At 39.1% G+C, this 12214-nt stretch overlaps 3 protein-coding genes across 3 annotated transcripts in view; 2 read left to right on the top strand and 1 right to left on the bottom strand.

Annotated features, from left to right (window-relative positions):
- Nucleotides 1–829: 829 nt before the first annotated feature.
- LOC122667772 (NAD(P)H-quinone oxidoreductase subunit O, chloroplastic) lies at nt 830–4633 on the bottom strand. Its single transcript, XM_043864199.1, has 6 exons — nt 4286–4633; nt 4151–4206; nt 3353–3418; nt 2298–2339; nt 1872–1931; nt 830–1046 (listed from the first exon to the last, which is right to left on the bottom strand). The coding sequence occupies exons 1-6, from the start codon at nt 4563–4565 to the stop codon at nt 1017–1019; spliced, it is 534 nt and encodes a 177-aa protein (XP_043720134.1). The 5' UTR covers nt 4566–4633; the 3' UTR covers nt 830–1016.
- Nucleotides 4634–5795: 1162 nt separating this feature from the next.
- LOC122663754 (ABC transporter I family member 10) overlaps nt 5796–12214 on the top strand; it is a 7008-nt gene continuing 589 nt past the window's right edge. The window contains exons 1-5 of the mRNA XM_043859400.1: nt 5796–5878; nt 5997–6168; nt 6467–6553; nt 11648–11773; nt 11871–11993. Coding sequence (XP_043715335.1) covers nt 5808–5878; nt 5997–6168; nt 6467–6553; nt 11648–11773; nt 11871–11993 — 579 coding nt within the window. The 5' untranslated portion in view covers nt 5796–5807. The remainder of the gene's footprint in view (nt 5879–5996; nt 6169–6466; nt 6554–11647; nt 11774–11870; nt 11994–12214) is intronic.
- The window catches only part of LOC122663739 (GDP-mannose transporter GONST1-like), a 23484-nt gene continuing 23141 nt past the window's right edge, over nt 11872–12214 (top strand). The window contains exon 1 of the mRNA XM_043859382.1: nt 11872–11993. The gene's annotated coding sequence lies outside the window, so the exon portion shown is untranslated. The remainder of the gene's footprint in view (nt 11994–12214) is intronic.

Genomic DNA, 12214 nt, shown 5'->3' with positions numbered 1-12214 from the left:
TTGGGTGTAAAGAAAGCACAATGGCATGTGAGCATAGAGAAAAATACTAGTTCTTCATTGACTTAGATGTCTATAAAGCCAAATCTAGTAACTGCTTGCCTTTTTTTTTTTTTTTTAAACTATAAACAGATAAATTTGCCTATTTTTTTCTTTTCCAGCCTCAATTATTTTATTGATATCATATAAAAATAATAAACAGTATGAAACAAAATGCAGAGCCTAGGAAGGAAATGAATACTTAAATAACAGTATAAAATACCCACTCTTAAGAGAAAATAATGTCAGTGAGTACTAAAAAGGAGAATTCCAGTCGGGTCTATTAAAAAAGAGTAATCCAGGTCTCCAGAACTTGTGTATTTCCCAGGTCAGCATGAAATTAGGATACAGAACCCTCTCGAGGAAATGTACTTAAACTAAATTGTACGCTCTATATGGTGTATGTGAGGTGTGCGTTGTAACATAATTTAGGAAAAATAAGCTCCCAACATTTTCATTTAGAGTTAGGATTGTGAGAGAAAAACTCACAAAAATGAGGTATGAATGCTGAAGATAAGAAAGAAAGAAACCCTCAATGAACACTGGAACAGATGAGTAGATTACCATTTTCTTATCATGTTTTAAAATGCTTCATTATAATGGTCCCATCAGACTTTGGGTAGTAACCTACATTGTACATGCATCTAGTGCAACCTAATCTTTCTCTAGAAGTCACAATTAATAAAACATCTAGCACAATGGTAAGGTCATGGTCATGGTCCTGCATTGTAGTCTAGAAACAGGAGGAAGAGAATAAGAAAAAGTAACAGTAGAAAACCATCCAATCCTTATCTGATACATAACAAGATCCTCAAATTCTATCATTCATGAGATATAATCATCTAATAAATTCACTACACATCATTTACCAGAGATAAACGAATAAGGATGCACAAGAAAACCTAGAAGTACTTGTAGCACGACAGGAGCTAAGAGCATCCACAAAGGATGTTTCAGGGTTCTGCCTTCAGGGCCTAAATTTACATCCTCTCGTAATTGAGTGTATTGGACTGCAAATGATATCAGAAGTCAGATAGATTAGATGCAGAGCACTCTACTAAATCTACCACAGAGTCAAATATTTGTTAAGAAAACGAGAATCAACATTTCATGGTAAAGGATTCCAGTAACATGTGCTATGCAAACTGGAAAATTAAGTTGTGCTATCAACTAAAAGTGGTAGAAAAATGATGGCACCATCCATTGAACAAATCCATATGTTAAATAAACGTTAAGAAAGGACTTAAGTATCATCAAACTTGGACACATATATAACTAGGTGTGCATGAGATTTTTGGATTGGTGATTCAAACGTGGTTCATTTGACAGTGTGTAACCTAGTAATTATAAGAGACACAATTACATCATGAACAAGGCTTTTGTTGCAAAGTTCAATTCCCATGATGCTTCTAACTTCTCTTCCTCCTCCGTTTGTTATCCAAAAAGCACATTCTTATTTGAACCACAAACAACATAAGAATATATATATATATATATATATATATATATATATATATATATATATTTTCTTTCTAAATCGAGGGTGGGCCTTGGTGCAACGGTAAAGGTTGCTCCATTGTGACCAAGTGGTCATGGGTTCGAGTCTAGAAACAACCTCTCTGCTGAAAGCAGGGGTATGACTGCATACATTATGACCCTCCCCAGACCCTGCAGTGGTGGGAGCACTAGGTACGCCTTTTTTTTATTCTTTCTAAATCATTTTCCTCAGCAATTTATGTCAAAAACTAATTATATGATGTCATCCAGTAAGGAACTACCTAGTCAAGGATAATGAGTTATTCTACACAATGATTGTGAAAACTTCTTCAAGATACCTTGATAAGCATATCCGTTGGGAGCCAAGCTGGTGCAGTTGGGATTCCAACCCATGCAATCTGAAAGCAAAGTATCATCAAGCCATGCATTAGCTAGACAATACCTGCTCATTTCATATAAACTCAAACTTCTCATGTATTTCAGATAAACTGGAAAAAGTAGGCGCGTCATTCATTTTTAAAAATGTGCCATTTTCAAAAACTACTGTTTTCTTCTAGTGTCCCAGGAATTGAAATTTCAGCCACTCAAACGAAATCTGCTCCCCTAGATGAATCTATTATAGTCCAATTCCACACCTTAGTTCAAGACTCTTTTCAAGAGTTCAATACATTTCCTTTTTATAGTAAAAATATATACTCAATAACATCTATTTGAGCAAGAGAAAAGGAAGGAAAAGAAGCATGAAATGAAAGAAAGATACTTACAAGTGCATACTCTCCTGTCTCAAAAATACGTATGTCCAAGACCTAACAATAGTTTCATACAGTAGATGAGAAATGGACACATATAATAATAGATAACAGAAACCACTTCTGAAAATTGGCTTATATAAATTTAACAAGTGAAACAGCAACATTAAAAGGACTAGGGATCCATCATGAAGAGCTTGTTTCACTAAAATAGAAGAGCCCTACAAAGAAAGAATAGAATCACTGATGCAGTAATGAGAAAATAAGAGAAATTCATAACTCCCAAACCCATGGTCAGATCTAGAAGAAATCTGGTGGAGTGTAAGGGGCCTGCTAGACAATTGATAGGGAAATCATGAAAATCAGATCTAGAATTATAGATGATTCCCAGCTTGCTTAATATTCAAACTATGGATAAGAACTGAGAGACTAAGTTAGATAATGAAAATCAGATCTTAGATTACAGTTCGGATATGATTCAAGTAGAATTTTGAATCTCAAACTTGATATCAGAAATAATAGTCAGCAATAACAGTTGAAATTGTGAAATCGATCTGACGAGGAGAAAAGAGAGAATATCAAAGAATCAGGATGAGAAACAAGAAGAAAGGATTGAAGAGATGGCACCTGATTGCAGATGTAATCAGAACTAGAAGAAGTAGAGGAGGAAGCTATCGTACACATGGTACAGCAGTACCAAATCAATCATGTCTGGTCGATGTGGGGGTGTTATATATATATATATATAGACCTTTTGCAATTCCTAATTAGATTCACCATTGAACTCTTGTTCACTCTCGCACACTAAGAAAAGCAAACTCAAATCTGGACTCTATTCTAGCAAATAAGAAATCTAATCTAACTCAAAACTCTTTTAACCTTAATAACTAAGACCCTTACTACTACTAATCTCATACTCCGACTGCAACCCACACTTATGGGGTTATAATTAAGGCTCGATACAATAAAAAAGTGGCCCAAAATAAATTCTTCGTAGGCCCAATTGGACAGTCTTGACTGAATTAATCACCCATGTTTTTATCAGTTCTGCTCTAAAGTTAGAGAGTTACCTCACCACGATCTTCATAGATGTAGTCCAAGCCTTTGTAATAAAGAGGATGTCCAACAGACAAATACTGAAGTTATAAAGACAAAAGATCATAGTTATTGTTTCTATTACAATGGATCTACATAAACTAGCAGTAAAACTGAAAGGAAAACAATAAAATGGTAAATATCTCGCTTTTAGACTTGCAATAACTGGTTAACGTTTTCTTCAATTCAACAATTATCATACCTGCTGTTTTGTATTGATCCATTATATGGATGAGTTTTCTTATTCATAGTTGGCATCTCTTATTTGATGGGAATGTAACTTTCTATGTGTAATGCCTGGTTTGCTCATCCATTTGATTTGGCTTCATCCTGTAACACTATTGGGGAGTGAAAGCATGTCCCCAACCCAGCCAGAAATTCTTCATCCTCTGTAGAAGTCATCCCCACCAAAAGGAACATCAGGGGTTTTCTATGGAAAACCCTGAACTTCCCCACACTCCCTCCCAAACAAGGGTTAGTATCCGCCATTTAATCCTTTGAAGCTAAATTAAGCGGCAATTAAGTACACCTTGAAGAGTTGAAGGCCTCAATTTTAACAGAACCTTTTAATTTTTCATTCCAATATCTCAAGCCGTCTCCTACCTTTAGATTTTTATTTCGGTAGGCTTTAGGCATTCTGAGTGGCATTGGCATCATCTTGATCAAAGCATGCTAATGTAAATGTATTTACATTAATAAATAAAATCCAGCCCTTTTTCGTTATAAAAAGATAGCAGAAAAAACTGAATTTTCGATAAACAAGTGCTACTTACATTGACACTGTCAAGATACTTCTCCTTGTCCACTCTCACGATCTGACCTTTCTTCACTACAAGATTAAGCATAACAAATGTAATCTTACAGTTTTGGCCATTGTTTGACCAATAAAAAGACAAGTGTGAGTTTACTTGAATATACAGGCTTCTTGGGCAACTTATTCGTCTTTGTCGTTGTTGTTGTCGTCGTCGGTGACGGAGTCTTAGAGGGCTCTTCGTTCGTCGCCGTCGCCTGAGTGCCATTCTCCTTGCCTGGTCCAGCGGCAGCATTTGTAGCTCTGACGGTTACTCCCCGAATGCATGGATTTCTCCTTAGAGTTTGTGGGATTGGAGAGAGGCATGAGTAGGAATTGTGAGGAAGAATAGCAGAATAGAAAGCCATGGGATAAAGGGTTGATGGGTGTAACGGCATTCCCTGGGTTCTTTCTATACTTAATTTTCAATTTCCTGCTTATCCATTGATTCTCTTTGCAGATAAGAAACACTTGGGTTTTACACATTCTTCCAAACAAAATGACAAAAGATGTCGTCGGCTCGTCGCTTCTCGCTAGTTATCTGTATTTTCTTTCCTTTCCTCCATGCGAGTACGACCGTACAAACTTGCTCTAGAAAAAGACATAATATTTCTTTTAAAAAAACTTACCGGGCAGCGTGGCTTCCAAATACAGATAAGCAAAATGACCACCTTACCCCTATAGATGTTAAAATCCAACACTATTGATGTTGCCCTACATGCTATGATTGGGCCTCGTGTTGGCACAATGGCCACACTGCTAGGCAATTGCAGGTTGAGGAAAAATCTCCATAATCACATATAGAATTTGTTTTTTAAAAAATTGACGGATTCGTTTCTTCTATACTCTTTCGGCAATTGCACTTGCAAGTAGGGGTGTAAATGAATAGTCGAAATTCGTTTTCGTATCCGTGTCCGTATCCGTTTAGCACTATCCCAATCCATCCGAAAGCTAAACGGATGTGGATACTGATAGGTTATAGCTATCCAAAAAGTTATATTTATATGTAAACGAATAAAATATCCAATCCGTATCCGTGTCCGTATTCGTTTAACACTATCCGAATCCGTCTGATAGCTAATCAGATGCGGATGTGGATGCGGATATAACACTATTCGAGCCGAATCCGATTCGTTTATAGCCCTACTTGCAGGTTGAGGAAAAATCTCATTATTGGAAACCACACTAGAGTTAAACCCGTTTTTTTTTTCTTTTCTTCATACAATGATCACCCTGCCGCCTGCACAGGTTGCCCATGTGCCTGGGTACAGGCTGCACTGTGGCATAGAGAACATTTTTTCTAATAAGAAATAAGGGTTGATGTTCTTTGTGTTGTAGCGCAGTCTGCGACACAAAAGCCTGTCACTCAAGGGCAGGATAATCATTTTGCCCACCCCATGTGTCTGAGCGGAACAGCCCCGCACAGAAAACATTCTCTCAGATAATAGATAGATTAAAAAAGGCCAAATGAGTCAAAATGTTAGTGAGAGTCAGCAAGTTAATAAGTTGGGTTGGATTCCTGATTAAATCAGGCAGTACATATTATTATATTATATTCCATTGCCAGACCAATAAACCCTACAGTGGCGTTCGGCTTAACATTTCGCTCGCAATAAACGGTGAAGAAAATCCGTTGTGCGATGAATCTGTCTGCGTTCATTCGCGCCTCAGCCGCTCATTTTCCTCCTCTACATTCTACCACAGACACAAGGTACACCAGCACTAAACTCAGGCCTGAGATTTCGGTTCTGTAAATTTCTCACTTCTCAAACAGAATTGTCGTCTAAAACATTATTATTGACTTTCTTTGTTCCTATCCACATTTGAAGTGGTCTTGTTACTCAGAATTTCGCCATCGAAGGCCGGAATCTGAATTACTCGATCACGACAAGACATGGGAAATTTGTTCCGATTCTCAAGGACTGTTCTCTTCAGATTCCTTCTGGACAGCTCTGGATGCTTCTTGGACCTAATGGTTGCGGCAAATCCACACTCTTAAAGGTATCTCACTATTTCACTCTATGCTGGTGGTTTGTGTTGCTTATTTTTAGTCTTTTTGTATGAATTAGTGTTCAATCTTATCGAGGTTTCTTTGAATTGAAACCTATGCCGCCCATAAACAATGGAGTTCCTGAATATTTGATGTCAGGGCTCCCGGGCTGACAGGTTTCACCTACATTGATAAATAGAAGGGTCATTTAGTTGGAGTAAGCAATGCGCTACTGATGTTATCCATCTCCCCTTCCCCACCCACCCCAAAAAAAAGAAAAAAAATATGTTACTAATGTTAGTGGCACAGGTCTTAGCTGGGCTTTTGAATCCAACTGGTGGGACTGCGTATGTCAGAAGGCCTAAGAGTTTTGTTTTCCAGAACCCAGATCACCAGGTTGGTCTTTTCATTCTGTTATTCTTTTTCTCCTTTTCTTTGCTAGTACGTACATTTACTGACATCGTGCTACTACTTCAATTGACTGTCATTTGAAGATAACTACTAAGTGGCTTCAAGACTAGACTTCAAAAGCTTTGAAGGTAGAAAAAGTGGTCCCAAAAAAAGTATGTGCTATGAGAATGTATTTCATTGATAACTGTTGTTATCAACTAGATCCAGGAAGTGACCAAGGAACAAAACAGTAGGCAAAGCAAGCACCAAATTAAGAACGACATAGTTTATGTGGATTGATGATAGGATCTAGGCTATAGCGTCTACGATTGTACATGGGATGTGATCTGTTCTTCGCAATGGGAAGACAAGATTAGAATGGAGAGTATCATTCTCAGCTTATACTCAAAACTAGATAATCCCTAATCCCCATACTCCTGCATCTCTCTCTCAACCCTAGAAGATCAATCTTCTCAAAGACATGTATGAGACAAATGGTGAGTTCTATGTTCTCACTCTTTCTTTAACCCAAAGAAAACTTACCCTCAACCAAGCTTTATCTAGACCCACAGCCCTAGCTGGAGATCCACCAGTTTTCCACAGAAACCTACAAGGGTGAGCCACTGTTTGATGAAAACATCATCCTATTGCAATTGAGACACAGAGATGTTAATTGACACCATCTTTGCGCCAAAATTAATTATAGTTCCCTCTTCCCATTTCTTGAATTAAAGTTGTTATAGCTAGAAAGAATTGTTCTTCTAGCAAGTCATTTTTCAACATGAAGCAATGTACTTTTTAGGAATTCTTCCCAAATTAAATTAATTTGATATTTTCTTTTTCTTTTTTTCCATTTATTTTCTGGTGCGGGAGGGGTGGTAAACAACAGCAATGATCCTCCAAGCTCCACCAAGATTCATTTGGCTGTGGCATTTTGGGACTTTGGTGCCTCTAAGATCTTTGAACTTTGAGTTCCTGTAACCAAGATTTATTGTCTAAATCTTTGAACTTTGAATTCCTTTAAGAAATATTTATTGTCTACTTTTGCCGAAAACCATAACACTCTAGATTTGAAGAGATATTTGCAATGATATGTAATATATGCATGGAACAAAAATTCCATGACACTTGGAATTAGTTTTATGTGTTGCTTCATACCAGTGGCCTTTTTTTTTTTTTTTAAACTTTATTTCCCTTTTAAATTGTATGGTGAGATGGAGTTTCTTGTCAATTATTTGGGAAGAAAAGAATCAGCTTTCTCAACTAGTTTTCCATTTGCACAGGCTGATATGTTTTTTTCTTTGCCTCTGGAATCCATCAAGACTTGTGGGAAACCTTTGATGAAGAAGTGGCTTTGGTTTCTTTATCGTTGGCATTAAATAACATTTGAATTTAGCTTCATTAGTTTGTGGGTTCTTGGGACCAATGCTTCTTCTAGACATTATGTTATTACATTTCATATTCTCCCTGTACCCCTTTCCCACATCTCGTACTATCAGATCCATAATTTGATGTTTAACCAATTAATGAGTACTACATTGAAGGATTATGTTGCATAGACCCTTGTTAAGGATGAAGTAACCATGCCAGATAAGTATCAGGTATTCAGATGCCGCTGCTGCCTGTAATCTGGTGTTGTACTTGAGGCTCAGTTACTTTTCTTTCCTTAGGTACATAAACACTTGAGTGCAACATAATAACAACTACCATATGCATTTCTATACTTTCCTATGATAAATTTCTGTAAATGTCCAAGGTGATACCTTACTTTTATCTATCACTAGTCAGCAGTTATATTGACAAATTAATAATTTATCATTGTCTAATCCAATGTAGTGCGTATTTGTTGTTATTTTGAAAAAATAGTTAATGGCAGAGTCCTGTATCCTATTTCTTACAGTTGCTGAGTGTGGCACTCTGTACCCTGGTCAAGTTCAACCATTTGTCTCTATCCCATATATATGAATGATACCTAGGCAAAGCAAAAAGTAGACTTTGCACTTGTGTTGTGAATCCACAGAAAGACACCTGCGAGAGCTCCTTGGAATTCACCAAAGAGATTCTTTGAGCTCATGGGTTTGGCCTTTAGCAGTTACATCTATTTTACAGACTAAACATAGGACTCGATTGCATACTAACTAGGAATACCAATTTCAACTCAAATTAACACTTGTTAGATCTACCTCCAGCTTTAGAATGCTCTCCTAAATCAAGTAGGACTCTTAGAAACCTAACATAAACTGGAAATAAAAATTCCAACCTTACTCGTAATGACTGTAGGACTTAAAGCAATAAGAAAATGGGGAAATTTCTATCACTCCCCTATACTTGGCCTAATGCCTATTGTTGGCGAGAAAAATCACAACACTCACACACAGGGGAACATGCATTTGGTGCAAATAGCGCGGGCGTGCCAGAACCTTTGCGTAGGTTCAAACGAGGCCAATACGGCCTGATCTGACTCCTAACCAGGCAGTCGGTCTCCCTCTTGCCTGAGTAGCTCTAAGGTCTTTTGGGTTAAGCCAACAACGTAGGTCGCAAACTGATTAAATTAATAGGTTGCCAACAAAAGGAACTGAACCAGTAAGCACCAAACAAGATTAAACAAGATTGAAAAGCAAGTATATATTTCGATCATACCAGATGTGAGCGTGGACTCCAAAAGTGCATCTGCGTCACTCACTCACTCCTAGAACATGACCGTACATCCCTCCAATCCAGAAAATCGAAAAGTAAATGACAAAAGAAAAGAAAACAAATAAAAATGCAAAGTAAAATAAAGTAAAGCTTCTGATTCTTGTTAGGTGTTTTTGTGTGTCCTTTTTTGTATTAGTCGTCCTCCTTATATAGGAGAGACTCCCCTGCTTATCAATTTGTGCAGTTGCTCCCCACACAATCCGTTTCTCTCGGTCCCATACTCCCCAGCCTCAATCAGCGCCTGCCATGTGTCCCAGCAGGCCTGCATTACTCCTAACTGCCTGTGACCATGGTGGGGTCCACCTCACCCTGTGTTCTCACGTTTCTTGGGCAACGTTCCTCTTTTCCAATGTTCGCTGAGCTTCTGCCACGTGGCTCAGCCTCTGGGTGATGGGATGGGATCGTGCTCCAGTGGGTTATTCCCATACGGCTTGCAGCCTGGCCATCCATCCTGGATCCTTGGCCCGGCCTAATCTGGGCCGACGGTTCTTAGGAGCAAACACCTATATTTACTCAAACTCCCCTACCCCAAACTTATTTTCTGATTCCTTAGAAAAGTAAACTTCACCTCTTTTTCTCTCCCATTAACTCAAAATCCCTAAATTACTTCCCTAACTGGTCCCCTCCCGCGGCACCGCAGCACCCCCCATAACCCCCTATTGCAGCCCTCTCCCTGTCCATACCCCCGCCCCTGCCCTCGCCCTCGCCCACGCCCAGTCTCCCTCACCCTTGATGAGTTCTTAAGGGAATCCTTTCCTGGTTTTGATGTTCTTGTTGATGATAAACTCGGGGAGAAACAGAGAGTGTCCAACATGATTAATTTTTCAGAAAGAGAAGAACCAGCAGCAAGCAGTGATGACTTAACTAGGAGGAGTTGTTATCATCTTCTACGACACCTTTGATTTCAATCCCATCTCCAAGTACTGTTGCAGCTGCAGATTCAATCATTGTAGGTTCTTCGAGTGCCTTGGATTATGGAACTAAATCTTGGTTGAAACTGACCAAAGTCTCCAAGTTGTCTCGGTTTCGGGCCTGTCCGAAACGAAACCCAGGGAGGCCCAAGGTCGAAACCTTGAAACGAGATCCGAGTTGTCTTGGTTGCGGCCAGGGTCGAAACTGGCCTCTAAACCAAGATTTAGAACCTTGCCTTGGAATGATGAGTCTGGTGTACAACGTGTCTCGCTACCTTTGTGGCTTTTTCCTCTGCTTCAGTGGTGGGAGATGAGCTCGAGGCCGTCGAGCCTTGCAGGGAGTTGGAGCAGCTGGCAGGACTTGGGAGAGTGGGAGCCCGTGTGGACCTCTGCTGAGCCCAGCAGAGAGCCATTGGAGATGATGGATATGACAGTGGAGGAATAGTTGATGGGGATGAGGTGGGAGTTGGTAATGTGGACAGTGAGGATGAGCTCGGCATCGACAATTGGGAGGTTGAACTTGAAGGAGGTGAGGTTGATGGAAACCGGATGTTCAATAAGTCTCACCCCTAAATGAGCAAAAAACTTGAAGACAGGAAAATTAGTGGGTCATCAAGAATCTGAAGGTTCACTTTCTTTTGAGGGCCCGAAGCCTTTGAGTGAGATTTTGAATAGCGAGAGAAAAGCAGAAACAGCATGGTCTGGGAATGACAGTGTCTGTGTCTCCATGGTTTTACATAATAGGGGAAGGAGGGGAGAGATGCAGAGGGCACCGGGGGGGATGCATAGGGCGAGGTATGGGGCGTGGGGGAGATGCCGAGGGCACGGGAGGGGCTGCTTTGGATGGGGGTGTTGTTGAAGGGTTTGCTGTGGGAGGGGACTGATTGCGAGGTGAAATTTAGGGATTTTGAATTACCAGGGGAGAAAGAGAGGTGGAACTTTACATTCTGGGGAAATCAGAAAAGAAGTTTGAGGTAGGGAGTTTGAGTAAAAATAGGCCAAGTATAGGGGAGTGAAAGAAAATTCCCTTAAGAAAATAAACAACAAAATCTGACCCCCCAAACTAACCCCATGACCTGACTTGCTCACAATCCTAATTAGCTAGGGAAAAGGAGTACATTAACCCCTTCTATTCTTCTTCCCTGTGGCTACAGCTGTTATGTTTGCCTTGCAATCAATCCCATTCATTTTGCTCTAGTATATGAAAAAATTTAAACTATCCATTGATGTGAATTTGCAATTACATAAGCATTACATAGTCATGTAACATTGTTACAAGCTGTAACAGTATTATAAGTATCACCATCACCATATGCATACCTATGATTCAGGTTTGGCTATTAACAGATTTATTTATAACTTGAGGCATTTGATTATTAATTTGAGATAGAATTTTATATGGATCAGTTGTCTTTATGGCTATATGGAAGCTCTTAATGAGGGAAAATTGCATGAAATTTATGAATGCAACTTTTCTAGTTTGTTTCTGCAGGTAGTGATGCCTACTGTTGAAGCAGATGTTGCATTTGGTCTTGGTAAATTCAACCTTACTGAAGACGAAGTTAGGTCCAGAGTGGAAAAAGCTTTAGATGCTGTGGGCATGTCTGGCTATTTGCAAGTAGGTTATGGGCATGTGACAGTTCCAGATTTTAGCATCTCTATGTTGGAAGATTAACTATCATTTCTGGATATCTTCCTTCTGTTGCAATTTTCAGAGGCCAGTTCAAACTCTCAGTGGTGGTCAGAAACAAAGGGTTGCCATTGCTGGTGCTTTAGCCGAAGCTTGTAAAGTTCTGTTATTAGATGAACTTACAACATTTTTGGATGAAAATGATCAGGTATTTCTTCTGAATTAATTTTTGGCGTGCTGAGATAAAAACCTCAGGAGATTTTTGTTTCTATTGTTCTTGCTTTACTTTTTATAATTTCTTAATACCTCCATTTCATTTCAGCAGCTAAGTGATGCTGAATATTTAAAATTAATTGGAACACAGACTAGCATCTATTTGAGATTTGAGTTTGGACCTAGTGGAATTAATATATTGCCGTCAGCTTTCCA

Source organism: Telopea speciosissima, chromosome 1 (assembly GCF_018873765.1).
Source record: "Telopea speciosissima isolate NSW1024214 ecotype Mountain lineage chromosome 1, Tspe_v1, whole genome shotgun sequence".
NCBI classification, from domain to species: Eukaryota; Viridiplantae; Streptophyta; class Magnoliopsida; order Proteales; family Proteaceae; genus Telopea; species Telopea speciosissima.
Note: the sequence above shows the minus strand (reverse complement) of the source record. Positions and strands in the feature narration are given on the sequence as shown.

What these genes read in the sequence shown, in the direction of transcription:
- LOC122667772 (XM_043864199.1), bottom strand. Translation starts at nt 4,565, where the DNA reads ATGCCGTTACACCCATCAACCCTTTATCCCATGGCTTTCTATTCTGCT. An exon ending in TCTATGAAGATCGTGGTGAG is followed by an intron (nt 2,340 to 3,352) that starts GTAACTCTCTAA and finishes AACTATTGTTAG; the next exon opens with GTCTTGGACATACGTATTTT. An exon ending in CAACGGATATGCTTATCAAG is followed by an intron (nt 1,047 to 1,871) that starts GTATCTTGAAGA and finishes TATCATTTGCAG; the next exon opens with TCCAATACACTCAATTACGA.